We start from the raw sequence: 18,402 nt of genomic DNA on the forward strand, positions 1-18,402 counted from the left end.
ATTTGTTATGTTTGGCCTTTTGAACCCCTCAAGAAACCTGACCATTGACAACTTCTGGGTTGTTTTTTTTTAATAGTGTAGCAAAACAAATTTACCAGTCTTTACCTCCATTAGCATCCCATATCCCTTTAAGCCTGTATCTCTCTCTCTTCTAAACCTGTTAAACCACAAAATTTGGTTTGATCACCTTGCACAGGTCCCACAAAGAACAGCATTCCTTCAACCCCTGTCACTTTCAAAAACCAACTTTCCTCAGGGCTTTCAAAGACTGACCAGACTCTGTCAGAGCGGAGACAAGGAGAAGGGGACAGGAAGTTCCTAATCAAAGAAACAAACACAGCAATCAGCATTGATAATCCTGCCCCTGGGTCTGTGTTTGCATCTGTGTGTTTCATTGACTATGCATAGCACCTCTTTCTTCAGGTGAGTATTTCTGAGACCAGGAGCATATTTTTTCTTGATGTCATGGCTATTTTCATAAGTACCATGTTATTATTATTTTTTTTTTTAAAAAAAAGGACATAGACATTACGATCAAATATCACCCAGCAGGGAATCAAAGGGAAAAAATAAATAAATCTTTACGTTCTATACGTTCTCACTAGCTGGCTTTCCATTCTTCTGACCCGTCCGCATCTTTTCAACGGTCCTTACTACTTTTAAACATCCTGCCAGACCCTCGGGCTTCACTGCTGCTGCCTGCGAGCCCCCCGCGTTCGACCAGCACACCCCGGTCCTTCACTCCGGAGCCCGGCCTCTCCGCAGCTCCCTTCCTTCCCGGCCTTCGGAATGCAAACTTACCGCTCTTCCCAACTCCCCCAGCTCCCAGCATCACCACCTTGTACTCTCGGGACCCGCCTGCTGCGCGGCTGGGGGAGCAGCTCGCTTCGTTTTCCAGATCCATCTTACCCGAGAGACGGGAGGAGGAAAACGCAGGAAGGAAAAAGTCGCCCGTGTCAGGTGCTCGCTCAGAGAGTGAGCAACTCTGAAACTGTGTCAAAAGAAAGGTCTAGGACGAGGTAAGAACCATCAGCGTGGGGCTGGCGGCTGGTCCTCTGCTCCAGCGAGTCTCATAGCAACCACTTCAACTGCTTCCAATAACAATCTGGCTTTTACACCCCCCCCCCCCCATCCTTCACTCTCACGTCTCCCACGATTTCTCTCCTTCTCTGTCTCTGTTTGTTGTTGGTGCCCCCCCCCCCCCTTCATCCCCTTCCTCACGCAGGGTCGCAGTTTTGGGGAAGCTCGCATTTGGCCACTTTCCAGGCTGGGCTGCTCGGATGGAGTCAATCGGAGACTTAGAAGATGCTACGTCTCACAGGCTGACTTCTGTAGCCACAGCTTCAAAGACAACAGTTTTCTTTTAATCAGAGTCAATTAATTAAGAAAGAGGTCTGTTGCTTATTTCCTTGTTTTTTTTTTTTTTTTTTATCATCAGCTTCTCGCATGGTTTTCATTCTGGGGAAAGATATGTTACCAATTGAGAAAAAGAAAAAAAAAAAAAAAAAACCACCCCACTCCAGTAACTCAGGGCTCTTAAGGACGAGTGTTTAGTGTTGTTGAAATAATAGCTGGCTAGCAGGAATTGTTTCAGCTCACTTGACAGCTGCAGCTCTAACATAAGGAGGTATTTGAATTAGGTCATTGTCATGTTTGGACATGGATCGTCCCTGTTTACACTAGTTTATTAAGGATAATCTAAAACACAAGGAATCTGCCAACCATGGAAGGGATACTTGATAAATATTTTTGCTGACAATTATGGCAGTATGAAAGATCCTAGGCTATTCTTTTTCAAATGTCCGAACTCCTACCTCTCACTTGGATTCTTTCAAATTCTGCTCTTCTCTACCGTGTCTCTGCTTTTCTTTGGAAAGCTTCTAAATTATAGAATTTATTGAACACTTTCAATAATCGCTGATTGTCAGTCAGACCCTGTCTTTCAAACAAGTGATGATGATGCTCTGTTTTCTGACTGTAAAACTGGATTATGATTAGATGTAGTCAAGTGTTTGCTCATCCTTCTGTTTAGATGTTAAGCTCCTCTAGGAAAGGAACTATATTTAATGAGTTCCTTATGACTCTATGGTGTATGGCCACGCATTGGGCACAGAGGAGATGCTCAATATGTTTTTGCTGGTAATTGGAGAGGTAGCAAATAGCCATAGTCAAGAGCATAAGATCTGCAGCCTGACTGGGTTCAAATCTGGACTCAGCCACCTTAGTAGCGTGTGACCTTAGGACAATTACTTGACCTCTCTGTGCCTCAGTTTCTTCATCTATAATATGGTTTATTAGAACCTTGCTCTATTAACTCATTAAGTCAGTTGAATGTTTGCACGGTGCTTAAAATAGCATCTGGCAAATTGTAAGCCCTATTTAATTGTATGATAATTATGATTAGTATTATTTTGAGTTAATGGTGCTCCCAGCCCACTGTTTATAAGCACTCACCAGAAGAGAAAATCATCTCTACAAGTGTTTATTGGCCATCTGCATGTATGCCTTCTTTGCTAAAATACCTATCCAAACTTTCTGTCAAAATATATCAGGATGTTTGTTTCCTTATTACCGTGCTGTTGATAGTTCTTTATATATTCTATATAAGCCTTTTATCAGATATGTGTTCTGCAAATATATTCCCCACCCCCACTCCCCAGGTCTGTGGCTCTTCTACAGTATCTTTTAAAGAGCATGAGTTTTAAATTTTGTTGGAGCCCAATTTGTGTTTTCCTGCTGAGCTTTTTTTTTTTTTTTTTTTTTAAGATTTACTTATTTATAATAGAGAGAGAGAGACAAAGACACAGGAGGAAGGAGAAGCATGCTCCATGCCGAAAGCCTGATGTGGGACTCGATCCCTTGACTCCAGGATCGCGCCCTGGGCCAAAGGCAGGCACTAAGCCGCTGAGCCACCCAGGGATCTGCCTCCCTCTGAGCTTTAAAGGTGAACCTGCCTCCTGGACGCTCCCATTAGACACCCTGCTTGTATCCCTCTTATCCTCAGTAACAAGGTCAACATCATTCTCTGTCTCTACAGGGAGCATGTCACCCTCCAAGTTTAAGCTTTAATTCATCCTCTTCTTGTATTTGACCTCTGTGCCTGAAGAGTTGTCCTACAACTTGTCCTCCCTGAGTACAGTCTCCCTTGCCCTTTTCCCTTTCACACCACTCAATTCATTCTACATGCTAATGTCAGGGAAATCTACCAAAAATGTCGACCTGGCCAACCCTATTGTACACATATTTGTGAATCAAATGCCTAAATAACATAATCTAATAATCTAGAATGGCACGCAGGGACACAAAGCATTTATTCCAGTCTTGTGTCCTCGCACTTGATAGAACAGAGTCAGGCAAAATGGGCTACTTGCCTTTCTTCCAACAAAACTGTCATTTCCATAATTGGATCTAATAAAGAATTGTCGCTTTAGTATAATTATCCTTTAATTGATTCATTGAAACTTTATTCCTCAATGAAAAGAGATATGTAAACAGTAGCATTTAGCTTCAAGGTCTTTCTGGTTTTTTGTTTCTACTTCTGGTGCAAAATTCTTATGACCTTGAGCAAATCACTTGCCTCTCTGGCTATCTGTTCCACCATCTGTTACTCTGTTTTCCATGTCAGCCATTCTGATTTGGTGGTAAAACACAGGAATTGTCATGCCAGATGTGTCTTCGGTGTTTTTTTTTTTTTTTCCAATTATTTTAATATTGGTTAAGAGAAAAGAGTCCATGGAAATACCTTTTAACAGCAAATAGAGGGATCCCTGGGTGGCGCAGCGGTTTAGCGCCTGCCTTTGGCCCAGGGCGCGATCCTGGAGACCCGGGATCGAATCCCACGTCGGGTTCCCGGTGCATGGAGCCTGCTTCTCCCTCTGCCTGTGTCTCTGCCTCTCTCTCTCTCTGTGTGTGACTATCATAAAATAAAAAAGAAAAAAAAATAAAAGTAACAGCAAATAGATGAGTGGCTTGTCAAATATCAATGGGCATTGTGAGAGGGAAATTAAGTGAATTAGCTTTCTCCTCAATGTTTAATGCATCTGTCCAAATTCCTCAAATGGAAGTCAGCAAGATTTTTCCTTATTTACATGGAAGATGAAAAACATGATGTGCAGGGGGACTTTCCTAGTTATAAAGCTTTCTTTGTCTATCTCTTCTTTGAAATACTAAGGTACTCTAGTTACTTCTCTTGAGATACTAAGGGCCACAAAACTCCTGATTGATGTTTGAATTTTGAAGCATTTTAATGCTACTGACTTTCAGTTTTAGTTCGTGAACTTTTGTGAATTTGCATGCCTGGTTCCTCGGCCAGTACACCCAAAAGTATACAGGTGTGTGTGTGTGTGCATGTGTGTGCGTGTGTGCCTGTGTGTTTGTATGTCAGAGATGAAGGAGAAGAAGGAGGAAGGGAGGAGGAAACGAAAGCAAAGCAGGGGGGTGAGTGACCAGAGAGGAAGGTATCTTCCAGGTATATAAATGATCATTGAAATGCAATAATTAAGTAACTAAAGTCATTACATGGCAGATTATTAAGCTTTTAGGAAAATCATTAAATGATTGAAGTTTATTTTTGCTTCCTCTAACCTATCTTGGCACTTGCCATCTTTTTTGAATGTCACATGATTCCCTTTGAGGGCTCATGTCCACCAGATGAAGACCCAGGTGTTCCATGTTGTTTCAGAGCCACTCAACTCCCTGAGCAAGATACAAGTAAATGCCACCTCATTTCTGTCAGCTGCTGCTCACCTTTTCAGTCCTTACAGGACAAGCAATTCCTTCAAAAGGAATACATTAACCTATTTACATGGATATCATTCTCAAGTCCTTTAGGCACAGCTAAAGCATCCAGTCATTGTGGATGCCATCCTACTTTACTCTAGCAGGAGGTTAGACACATCCAGAGTTCCTCTCTTACTTATCTAGCCACTTAGAGGCAGACCTCCTGACACCCTTGTCAGCAAAGCCACTCTTTCCTTTATTAGAGTATTTATGATATTTATTACAGCGATTTATTTACATTCCATTTCACTACTCAAAAGTGGTGACCCGGCCACCATCTTTATCTCTCCAGAGTTTAATACAGTGCCTGGTGTGTGCTACATGACTAAGATATTTTTATTAAATGAGGTAATTAATTGTACCAAATGGGTGACTGTCTATTGCACTACTAATTAAATTAGCCTTTCAAAAAATAAAGAAATAAATTAGTCTTTCAAAGTGAATTATTTACTATTTGTATCCTAATGAAAAGATAAATCATAGAGGGAAGAAATAGCAACTTCGTTGATACCCCCTGGTAAATTCATGTTTGACACGCACGTTCTCGCCATGAAATGTAAACCAGAAGGTAGCACCACTGCTCAGGACAAACAAACAAAACTGGAAACCTCAAATGGAAAAGAGCTAATTTTGCAAATGAGAGGCAGAGTTACATCTGCACAGCACAGACTTCTGTATCACATTGACCTTCTTATAATAATAGTAATATTTACATTAGATGTTAATAATTCCTGTGAAATAACGCAACTTTTTTCCTGAAGGGTTATTAAAGTTGAAATATCTGAAAACAGGGCTCTTGTATGTGATCTAAAGAACCTGCATTCAATCATTTATTCATTCTAATATAGATTCATTCTTTAAATATGGACTAACTTGCTTATTCTCAAAATCATTCATTCAACTCTGTTAGGGCTTTTCGAAAAATAAAGGAACACAGTCCCTGAGTTCAAAGTGGTTATATCTTCATGTGGGAGAAAGACACTGCATATCAGTTTCTGGAATATGCAAGAATGTGGCTGGTAATTGGATAGATGAATGAGAAGAGTCTGTTAGGAACCTGAGGAAAGGAGAAACTGATTCAAATAAAAAGACAAGGTAAGGTGTTAAGGAAGGGGGAGTATCTTGGACTATATTCAAAATAGGACTTCAAATCTGTCAATTGTTTGACAAAAACAGGAATATTCAAAGATTAGATAATAGAGTGGTGAATTGCAAATTAACAGTATATGGCTGATGTATAAGAACATAAGAACATAGTCCAAAGGTTGGATGGTATGTGAATCACTGTGAACTTTATTTTTATTTTTTTTAAATATTTTATTTATTTACTCATGAGAGACACAGAGAGAGAGAGGCAGAGGCACAGGCAGAGGGAGAAGAAGGCTCCCTGCAGGGAGCGAGTGTGGGACTCGATCCCAGGACCCCGGGATCACGGGATCATGACCTGAGCTGAAGACAGACACTCAGTCACCAAGCTGCCCAGGTACCCCTCACCATGAGCTTTAAATTGCAGCCTACGGAGTTTGGATTTCTTTTCTTTTCTCTCTTTTTTAAGCTTTATCTTTAAACAAAACACGATGCCCAACTTTGAACAGTAAATAATACAAGCTTCTTATTAGAGGAAAATCAAGGCCTTGCTCAAATTACTTTTCTTTCATTAAGCTTTTGTGACTTTTTCAAATCCCACTCATTTGAAGCTAAGCTAATTTCTATATATTTATTATTCTTGTAGTCACTCATTTCACTTAGCATTCCACAATTTGCTAAATTGCAATCTACTTGAGAAGGAAGCCTGTTACATCTTTTAAAAAATATTTCCCAGGTGCTAACATATCAAAAAGGATCAATAAAAAAAATGTTAAGACCTTTTTAACAAATAAACTTCATAGTAAAATCTGATATGGTTACTACATATTGCAATTGATACTATTCAGTCATCAAAACTGACTTCCACCTTGTAAAAGCAAATATTAGGGCTTAGCCTATTTAAACACATGGACAAGATAATGGAGTAAATATTTAAACCACAGGAAAACAAAAAATTTTGTATGCAAATTCATTTCAGAGAAATATCTAAATTTCTATCTGCATTTTATTGACCAGAGATTTCAGTTGTCTTTTATTTTCATATATCTATGGTACAATTATCTTAATATACACAATGATAACTCTGAGGCTATGAGATAATGTAATATGCAAGAAATATTTTTTTCAGTATTATTTTGATACATTCTACTTATTGTGATTTTATCTTATAATAGATGCTAGTAAATTAATTATCAGCTTGAATTATTGAGTATCCAGAATATATTGTGTTCAAAATCTGGATAAATAAGAGGCTACAAAATCTACAGTAATGTACAAAATGGTGCTATATCAGACTGAATAAATAATCAAGCTTTTTACTATTGTATTTGGATAATTTTATATTGTTACAAATACCACCACACAGCCTTGATGTTAACACTAAGATAATAGCTTTCTGGCACTTAAAAACTGAGATATTATTACAATTCTACCAAGAGTTAGTGGTGAAACTATCTCAGTTTCCCCTGAGAGCAAAGAAATTAGAATTGGGGAAGTGCCTTGAATTAATTTAGGATAACCTTCCATCTGGGGAAGAGATCTCATACTCACTGATCACTGATCAATTCTTTGAATAATGAGTATCAGAGAGTTCATTACTTTACAAAATATACCACTGTGACCACCTAAGATAGTGGAAAAACACTCAGATTTTGGAGTAAGAGAGGCCTCATTATTAATCTGACTTCTTTCACCAACTAAGCAACAGTGTGAAAGTGAACAAATCTTCTCATCTCTCAGAGCTTTAGTTTCTCATCTGCAAAATAAAAACAATATACTTGGTATTTGTGAAGTTCAAATGAGATGATATAAATTCAGTGCCTGAGAACACTCGTTCATGGTGTTAAAATCAAAATATTGGAAAATTCACTCCTTTATCAAACACCATCCAATAAAGAGAGAAATGCTCTGAGGATCTTGGTCATTTTAGTCCCATCCAAAGGGAATAATGAGTTGAAGCAGGGACAGGTCAGTGGGAGAGGTACACAGTTTGGGCCAAATCATGGAAGAAACAACATTTACTGGTTGAGGCCGTTGTTCTGTATAGCATGTCCTATGTAAGAGGGCTTGTGTATATGTACAGGATGGTGAAGAAGAAAAGTCAGAAAACATAGTTTGGAAGTAAATTCATGGCTTTTTTTTTTTTTTTTTTTCAATTCTGAGAAGTTTGGACTTACCTAGCAGGTGATGTGAATCCAAGGGATAGGTTTAAGCAGAGATGAAATATGAAGGAATGTGTGATTTATAAAACTTGCAAAAGCTCTCTCTAAAGGTAGTATGGAGAGTGGATTACAATGACAATAAGCTGGAGACCAATAAAATGGCTTGGATGGCTCTTTCAGTCTTCCCGCAGAGAGTAGATAATAATTTGAACTTGATGAACTAGATCTATGGCTGAGAAACTGGAAAAGGGGAAAGTGATCCATGTCACACGACTAGAGGAAATTTGGCAAATATTAGTGTTCTGTAGGTCCATGGGAATAAGCGAGAAACAGGAACTAAAACTGGCTGAGGTGTTTTGTTTTGATCACTGGTTACACTAGAAAGTTAACAGTAGGGATCCCTGGGTGGCGCAGCAGTTTGGCGCCTGCCTTTGGCCCAGGGCGCGATCCTGGAGACCCGGGACGGAATCCCACGTCGGGCTCCCAATGCGTGGAGCCTGCTTCTCCCTCTGCCTATGTCTCTGCCTCTCTCTCTCTCTCTCTCTCTCTCTCTGTGTGACTATCATAAATTTAAAAAAAAAATTAAAAAAAAAAAGAAAGTTAGCAGTATTAATGCTTGAGGTACAGAATTGAGAAAGAGTGGGCAGGGCTGACCTCAAGGAGGGAAATGTGAATAATGAGTTAAATTTTCATTGCATTAAGTTTAAGGTACTGTTGGAATATCTGGTTAGATATATAAAGAGAACAGTTTCAAAAGGTAGGTTTGGAGTTCAGAAGAAAGGCAGAGACTTAGACATATGGGTATGGGTTAGGAAATCTTCAGTTTATTACTGGTAAATGAAAACATAGCAAAAGATAAGATACCCTATGGAATGCCTGCTAGAAAGAGGGGAGAATAAAAGGTGAATGGACTATAATCAACCAAGATAATATTGCTGAGTTCTCTGGGCAAGGTATTGGATAAGAATTTTTTCATCATTTTCTTACTGAATCTGCACAATAATACTACAAGGTGTATATCTACATTGCCAATAGGATACAAAAAAGACACAGAGATGTAGGAAATCCACCAGAAGAATAGGATGCAAGCAAGGAGAGCCTTCCTGAAGCAAGAGTTGGTCAGTTCTGTTGGTCATGTAAGAATAGAAGTGACAATATGCCATTCTATTTAGGAATTGAGAGCTCATTCATAAAGAGAGAAATCTTGGTAGAAAAGTGAGCATGGAAGTAAAATAATAAAAGACAAAGAAATGAGTGGGAATTGAGGAATTAAATACAAACATATATACTTTTCATTTCAAAAATTTGGTAGTGACAGAAAAGAGTGTGATAAGATCACATATTGTCTTTGTCAAAGATATGACTTGGAATGATTATAGAACTGGGATAGGAAATAATTCCTAAATTATAGCAAGCCAATATTCATATGTAGCAATTAATGTTCTTCTCATTATGCATATTTAAAAATGCCTTCTCAAAGATGCTACAACTAGGGAACAGGAAGTGTCAAGACTTGATCTTAATTTTGACAATGAATACTTAATAATCATTCATCTTTATTTTTTTAAATGCATTTTTTCTATTCTTGTAAATTTTTTAAACAACATTTTATTACAGGTCTGTGACAGATCTTGACTCTTGTGTGTTAGTTATGTTGCTTGGTTTTGCTTTCAGCTAAAAACTTTCTCTTTTTATAACCTATTATAAATGTTCCCTCACTTAACTCCAGACAATCATTCTTGTCCTATTATCTTTCGTGACTGTAAATAATTTGCTTTGTTTATTTTGTTACCTTGACGATATTTATAGATCATGTCATAGAGATCCTCCCTTAGAGACCTCTCTTTTGTAGACTGTATAAATTTAGTCCCTTATGTCTAAACTCATATGTCTCATCCTCTAATCCTGGGATATATTTTGTTGACCTTCTAAAGTTTTTTTTTTTTTCTCAACTCACCTCTATAGCTTGTCAGTATTACAAAAAGAAATTATGGTAGAAAGCTAATAATTTGAAATGATATCTACTAAAGAGCCAAGATGTAACTTCTCTAACATTCTAATTAAAATAGACAAAGCCAGGGAACAAAAAGGCTAACCAGAGAAAACAGTATCACTGACATTTGTGGACTTGGCTTAATGAAATCAATCAGTCAACTGCCCCTAAATTTTTTTTTTTGCCCCTAAAATTAATAGGGAAATCTGTGAAATGTATACACTCTGCACCCACCCCACCCCCAGCTTAGGAATGAGGGATTACCCCAAACACAAAATAAAGCATAGATTATTCTATTTTCCAAATGCTGATTTTTGAGATGGTCAGAAGCCCACTTTCCTACCATCTCCTAAGAAAATCTATTCATAACTGCAACTCACAGAAATGGAGTGTGTCAGCTACATGAGAGGGGTATGGATATCTGAGTATTGCACTCTGGAAAGTTAGTCTCAACAAAACCAGAGAAATGAATAGCCCTAGAAGGAAGGCATACTAGATACTGCGGATTACCTAAATACTCCTGTTCAAGAAAGTAAGAATGAGGACCATTAGTCTGGCCAAACAGGTTCAGACAGATCCACACATCTGAGGATGGATGAGAAACCAGACAAGGAGTTTCTGAAAAATACTGTGACACCAGAAATAAAAGTTATCCTGATGACAAAGAGAAAACTAGACCTCTGAACATCTTAAAACTCTTTAATTTTTGGTCCAAATGAATATTTACAAATCCTTAAGAGTATGTCCGAATATGGCCTCTAATGAAAAGTAGAAATTTCTAAAATGAGCAAAGTCTCTACACAAAAGTAAAATGCTATCTCAGAGGAAAATAGAGCAATGAGAGATACAACATAACAACCATAAAGTAATGCATGTTACGTTAGTACCAGATACCAGTACTGGCACATAGTAGGTTCTCATTAAATATCAGTTCTTATCTGCAATGACAACAGATTGATTAAAAATAATAATAATACAAAATAGTGAAAATGCAAAGAAACTTTTTTCCAATAATGGAGCTTAAATGCAAATCAAAGATAGTAAAATCAGATTTGACATTATTAAAGCTTAAATCAGTAAAGTGGAGGTCAGACTTAAGAACTCTTCCCAGGATGCAGAGGGAAGGAATTTGATGACAAGGGTGACAAAAATCCTAGAGGTAGGAAACCTCAAACTGTGACCCTACTCATTTTCCTCTTCATTCTTCTTAGAGAAGGAAGAATGAGGGCATTAAGCACAGTGCTGAGTTTGATGCAAAGCACCAGTTAAACTGTAAGGTCAGAAGCCAGTTGCAACAGGAGCAGATGAAGGTCAGGGAGGAATTAGAATTTTTTTCTCCAATTAACTGCTATGTGTGTTTCTTAGGCAAGAAGTATAAGTATCTTGGAAAGATACCAAACAGAAGCTAAGAGAAGCTACTCTGAGGAGGATGTCAAACATCACACTGATGCGGGTACAATGGAACTCCAGCAAAAACAAAAGAACCCAAATCAGATGCTGTGGGATCCAGCCAGGAGAAATATCCTGAACTGATAAATCCATGTTTAATTAAGTGCCTTCAGTGTGTTATACGGGAAATAGCTCTTCCAGGAGTGAACTTTGCCTAAGAAGAATCTGATTTCCAGAAAATATCAGTTAACTAAGTCTAAATAATTAATTTATGTGTCAGTTAGGTTTTGAGCCCCCCTAAGAGGTCTTGTTTTGTTACTGAGCATAGTTCAACCCAAGATGCATAAGAAAGAGTGTGTTGGTCTAAATGAAGATGGACGGCCAGCAAGAAACCTAAAAAATGAAATGGAAGTCAGTGGAGAAAGAATTATAGGGCCTCAACCCATGTACCTTTGGTCAAATCCAGAGCCCCGGTCTGCGATTGGGAGAGTTCTAGGTGCCAACAGAGCCTGCTGCTGCCTTAAGACTTGGATTACGTTAGTCCTGCACCCACCAAGCAGAATTATGGTATAAATTTGCCCTAATCTGAATCCTGAATTTCAGAAAGACTTTATCAGTCACCTTCGCCTCCTGGTCCATCCCTGCAATATCCCAGAGTTGCATTCATCCAGCTTTGGCTCGATACTTCAGAGACTGAGAGCTCAAGATGAACTAATTCAGTGTTTTAACATTGTTATTATTACAAATAATTTATTTATATTGAGATGAAGTCTTTCTCTTATCTTCTGCTTATCTTACTTTGGCCTTCAGAAGTGAAGTAGAAACAGTCTGGTCCCACTTTGATGAGGAAGCCCTTTGCATCCTTTAGCACAATTACTTTATCCCTTTTGCTTTTCTTTCTAGACACAACATTTCCATGACAGTTTTGTGGCACAGATTAGGACTTATTAGTATCGTAATAACCCCCATATAAAGGTGCTCTTCTAAATTCTTTCTGTTGTTAAAGCTTCGAAAGCTCATAATATGTCTGTCCACCCAGATATTCCTCACAATGAGATGGGAGAAACTGATAAAAATCACCTGCAACTGTGTATTCAACTAACATCCTGCACTGTTCTATGTGGCCCCAAAATCTAAGTGAAGTAGTTCTTGGGTTTAATTGCCGCTTTATATATGTGTGGAAATGGTTTCCATTTTTTTCCCCAAATACAGATTTGCTCTTGGATGCAGAAACTCCTCAACCAACTTCTTAGACAGCAGAAGCCATGAAATATTCACTAGCTGTGCATTTCTCCTTGCTTGCTAAGGCAGTTAGTGCCTCTCATAAACATTCCCAAATAGACCAGGAATGTAAAGTATAGTGGATTTTGGTGGTTAATCTCAATCTCCAATGGGAGAAGACATTGGCAACTCCAAGGAAATAATGTGGACTAAATGTTAGACAAATTAAAAAGTAAGACAAAGTCCTTATTGAGATTGGAAGGTATTGATTCATCGTGAGATTAAGGATACACATTAAGCCTCTTAAAGCATCAAAAATGCTGCTGAAGTATTATTGGGTTTGCTGAAGAAAGATCAGGATACCTGATAGAAAAAATTACTATTCACCATGAATTACAGACGTCAGTTCTCTGCAGGCTGTGAACAGAATGAAGTTGGCTAAAGATGGAGGCAAAAATATCATTAGATATCTGTTAGACACTTAAAGTAGAAAGTAAAAGTCTCCCAAACTGAAACCCAGCTGGGCTTTCTACAGAGAGCAGCACTAGGAAACTTAGATTTTCAAATAAGAAAAGGATTGGTTGAAGATAACCTATCTAAGTCATTCTTGGCCATGAACAAGGTTAGCAGAAACTGTCTTATGAATTACTTTGAAGACTCTACAAAGTCTTGGAGCAGCAAAAGTGGTGAGAGTTTGTCCCAGCAAAATTTGCCAGCTAATTAAGGACCCCCACAGATGGTCCTGCTGTGTCTTCTTGAATCCTTGCAGTGACAGACAGCGAACCAGTCTTTAGCATGAATCCAAGGTCCCAGTGATGGCTAATTCTGGGACCTAGCACCAGAAGACATTATTTAATTCTCATCCCTGCCATCTACTCCAAGGATGAAGCAACGTGCTTTATATTTCCATTATATATAAAACAAAACAAAATTAGGAATAGCATTCATCATAGACTATACAAATATTAGTGGGTTTTGTTCATTCTTAGCTATAAAACCAACATATGGTATATAGTTCTTTCATTATTAGTTTGCTGAACACTATAATATATTGATGTGTAAGAGGTTTCTTTGTAATTTCTTCCTATTTGCTTGAGTGTTACTATGTGCAGTATCAGAGTACAAACACAGTCCTTCTCAAAAATAAATGTTCAAATATTTGAAGTTATTTTTCTCCAGCTTAGATTTGTCTCTTGGAGGAAAGTACTCTAAGTTACTATGAGGGGTTTCTCTTTCGACACACTCTCCATTACACTGCTTACCTTCCTCTGAACATAACATACTCAGTTTCTCGGTGCTGCTTACAACAGTGGGCTAGAAGTGAGCATAACATTTCCAGGATTACCGAGTGCTCCTGGGTGCAGTAGGATGAAACAAAACCAAAATTCTACATTTTTGCTTAGGCATCTCTTAGTCTAGTTATCTGTGCATGTGTTAAAATGATTTTTTGTTTGATTTTTGCATATGAATGTTCATTCAAATCTTCTTCCCTTTACTGTGTATTTTGTGACCATTACTTCACTAAATGGATGGTCAAACTTTTAAGAGTGTGGATTACTCCTTTGAAACCCTGATGTTACCTGGCATGGCATAGTTCTGGGCTCAGAGTGGGTCCTCAGAGAGATTATGTATTAAATTGAGTCTAATTGAACTGTACTTGAAACTTCAACAGACAGCAGTCTAGCTAATGTCCCAGCAGTCTCCTAAAGGAATGTTCCTTAAATATTCTTCTCACACAAGGTAAGAAAATTAGAATCTCAGGAAAGAAAAAAAGAAGCTGGCAAAGACCACCTGCCTCCAATGCAATTAACCTCTGTTCACTAAAAGCCTCAATGTGAATATTCACAGTGTCCATATGTAAGTTACACAATAGCATCACACTGCATCATGTCCACACCTAGGACAGGCTAGCTTCTTTAAGAAAATGGGTATGCCTTGATCAGAACTTGCTAGCATGTGAGTAAATGATTATTCTATTTAAAAAGCCCACACTGTACATCCCAGTCTTTGCATCCCCAAATAGCATCCCAGTCTCCCAGTACATTTCATTATTTCCAGATCATTAACCATTTGATTGAGAGGTCGTGGGGAATGGGGAGAAGGGGAAGTGGGATTTAAAGCTAAAGGTTTGGAGCCACTTCTAATTGAAGGTCAACCTGAAAATGAGCATCTGGGAATGAAGATCTAAGTCAGAAGCAAGCAAGGATTTTATTTGTAAAGGTTGTAGAGAGAGTTGTGCAAAGGACTGACTGCATGGGATGGAGGTGCGGAGCGCTCACCCAGCAGCCCCCCACCAGCATGGCACTGCGATTGTGCAGGGTTGTTCCTGAGAAGTTATAGCAGACCCATGGGGCCTCCACCACTCAGCCTGCTCTTCTAAATCCTGGCTCATCCTTTTCCCTAATGATAGCTCTTTTGCTCTTGCCTCCCATGTTTGTGTGTATGTGTGTTGTTGTGTAGTATTACATATTTATAGCCCTCATTCTTACATTGTTTTCATTCTTTTATTTTCCTCTCAGCATTCTTAAGTCAATGTATTCCAAATTGTGATTTTTTTTTTTTTTTTTAGCTATTTTAGGAAAATACCCAACTTTGTGTAGCAGAAATTCTGACATTTTTCTCAGATCAGGGAAGTAATTTTAGACAGTTGAAGACTCTTGTCACATCCCTTAGATTGGGAGGGGGTTCCCAGAGAGGGAAGCTTGAGTAGTTTGGCTACAAGGAATCCAGGAAATAACCCAGCTGCCCCCTGCATCAGTGGTAGGAGGGAAGGAAAGATAGCATTTGGGATTTCCCCCTCAGTGGAGCATCAAGCCGCCTTTGCAGCTGAGGGAACACTGGGCTTTCTGACGCTAAAGGTCAGGTTGGATTCTCCGGATTGTGATTTTGAGATTAATGAGCCCCCCAGGGAGCTCCACTGGAGATGATTTTTAGAGATGTGAGAGTTTTCAAATAGAGAAGCCAGGGCTCTTTGAGCAAGGTGTCTCCACATCAGGCTGTGTGTTTAAGACAACAGCCACTTCCAGCGGATGGCACACTGCTATGGGAGGAAGATTCAGAACTAATTTTGAATTGAAAACAGTTGATTTTCATAAAATGATTAAAATTTGCATGCAGCCCTTGCTAGTTCTGTACTTATAAAAGGACAGAAACCAACCCGTTGTGCAAGCAGGTCTAAGTGGAGTTTTCTCTGTCATTTTTCTCTCTAGATAAAAATATTAGCTCTTTAAAAACTCCTAACTCTGGGAAATGAACAAGGGGTAGTGGAAGGAGAGGTGGGGGGGGGAGATGGGGTGACTGGGTGACAGGCACTGAGGGGAGCACTTGATGGGATGAGCACTGGGTGTTATGCTATATGTTGGAAAATCAAAATCCAATAAAAATATACAAAATAAATGAATGAATAAATAAAAATAAAAAAATAATCAAAATCATATTTGCCATGGTTTATAGGTGCAAATAAGCCCAGGAAGGCTAGAATAAAAATTAAAACTCAAAAAAATTTACATTTTGAAGAGGCATTTGGGAATTCATGCCACCAGATATGGCCCTTTTTTTGATGAAGCTGTATATGAAGTAAGCTGACATTGAGACTGGGGAAAGTCTGCCTCACACTTCATAGTGGCATATGATATAGGTGAATGATCTGTTTTTAATTTAAATGCTTGATTACCATTTTTAAATAACAACCTGATGAAATATGCATTTTAATTTGAATGGGAAATAGGACATTTTGAAGGGAAAGTAAAATTTTACTGTGATGTACAAAATATGTTAAATTTTGATTACTGATTTGCAAATGGAAAATAATTCAGGTACTTTTTCTGATTTTACTTAAAAATCATTTTAAAGGCACTTCTCAAGTACTTGGAATGTGTACAGCGCAGTTTTCAGTGATACTGCTTTAGATATAACCTATGCCCAGTCTCTTATCTACTCGTTTATCTGTGTATGAGTTGCATACTTTGCTCAAGACTGTCTATGAGCTGAGATTGTGGGTGGGAAACTTGTATAAACTGGTCTTACTTGTAAGCAGAGTATATAGGTCACCTTTATGAGGGATTTGGAATCTTACTGTCAGATGTCTACATCATACAAATGTCCTTATGTTACAAAGTCTAGTGATTTAGATACAGCATGTTTGAGTTCAGAGGGATTTTTGGAGATGGTTTATTTGCAGCTCCTCATTTTAAACATTAAAAATCTGAAATTGACAGAGACTTGGTGATTTAACCAGGCTAACCCTCAATTTTGTTAGTAGCTAGGTTAATCAAGGTACCAGGCACCTTGACTCCCAGTCTAATGAGGACTACACTCACCTCTTCTTACTAAATTCTACTTTTAAAATCTGAGTTTTCCTGAGACAAGTTAGGTTAAGAACCAGCCCAGAGATTTTCTTTTTGTTGCTTTCCTATATGTAAGTTTGCTGTTGGGGCCTAGGAGAGGAAGGGATGGGTTGGTAATTGCAAAATGGCCCCATTGGAAAAGGGAGGGTAAAAAGACACGTAAACAAACTGGTTTGAGCCATCTAAACACATTATTTTAGAGCAGCTGCAGCTTTTGAGATATATTAAATCAAGCCACAGTACTTCTCTCAAGATAGGATTCTCTGATGATTCCTTTGGTATTTGATCATCTTTCTATCCCATCCCTGACTCCTCAGTCCCTAGGAAGAAAATGCTGTAATGAACATGAATGCCAAGTTGCAGAAGCCAGCCCCATTCACATGCCATTTCCCATGTAGAAGTGTGTTTCCTGCATGCTAAAGGGTAGTCCAGGGGGAGATGGCACAGGCAGGCCCTGGAGGCTTCCTACGAGGTATGTACATGCTTACACTTCCTTTTCTTTTCTTTTTTTTTAATGAAGAGATTTCCCCCACCATCTAATTTTATTACATTTATTATAACTGTGCCTCTTTTGGTATTTAACATAAAATATCACATGCCTGATCAATGTAATTGGGAGCAAGAACCAGCTTATTTTTGATGGGTCAGAAGTGGATTGATTAGAGACAGAGTGATAAGCTGACTGACAAATGCACTGGATGTGTCCAGAGGGCAAAAGTCTAAAAATGGCAGGAAGGACTGAGGAACTCAGCTAGAAAATAGAAAGAGAAACACACCAGAGGAGATTTAAATAAGTTGGACAGGACCTAGTTTTTGCCTCTATTAATATGCAACTGTGCAACCTTCTCACTTCACCACAGGAGAACCCCAGCTGGATGGAGAAGTGAGTGGGGCCCAGCAATGTGTGGTGTTAGAGGGAGGAAGAGCTGGCTTCAAGTATTTGTAACATGCATGGGTCCTACTGCCTAGGTGTAAACACCTTAGAGGGGGATGGCCAAACAAATAGATAATTCAAAGGAAAGTAAACATTGACAATGCTGGGGGGAGACCATTGATTGGTTTCCTAAGACAGAACCCCTTAGACTCTGGGGAAAGAAAGAATGTCCTCATTGAGGGAGATGCATTTGACTGGGAGTGTGTACACTAAGAGACTCTAAAGGAGAGTTAGTCCAGATATAGAACTTCAACAGAATGGTGATATGATGCAAACCTGGCTCTTAGGCAGATCCTGCATCTACTCTCTCATTTCATCCTCAATTAGGTGGGCATGAGGTAAGGATTAATAGCACCATTTGTCAATGAAGAAAGAGAGGCCCACAGACACCAGTAACACACCCAGGACCACCATGGCAGGAAGAGAATTCAAAAGTTGGATTGTAGCCTTTCCATTATGCCTTGGGACACTTGCTACATAGGCATGTTATAA

At 38.7% G+C, this 18,402-nt stretch overlaps 1 protein-coding gene across 8 annotated transcripts in view; it reads right to left on the minus strand.

The window, feature by feature from the left end:
• Nucleotides 1-18,402, minus strand: part of RIT2 (Ras like without CAAX 2) — a 476,484-nt gene that overhangs the window by 398,310 nt on the left and 59,772 nt on the right. Inside the window, exon 1 of one of the 8 annotated variants that reach the window (XM_077900612.1) lies at nucleotides 910-1,117. The exons of 5 other annotated variants lie outside the window; for them this stretch is intronic. Coding sequence is in view for 2 of the 3 variants with exons in the window: in XM_077900605.1 (XP_077756731.1) it covers nucleotides 802-904 (103 nt within the window). In the remaining variant the exon portion in view is untranslated. Of the gene's footprint in view, nucleotides 1-801; nucleotides 1,152-18,402 lie in introns of those variants that run through there. 2 more of the 8 variants (XM_077900605.1, XM_077900613.1) reach the window with 2 other exon arrangements.

This window comes from Canis aureus, chromosome 6, assembly GCF_053574225.1.
Source record: "Canis aureus isolate CA01 chromosome 6, VMU_Caureus_v.1.0, whole genome shotgun sequence".
Taxonomy (NCBI): Eukaryota; Metazoa; Chordata; class Mammalia; order Carnivora; family Canidae; genus Canis; species Canis aureus.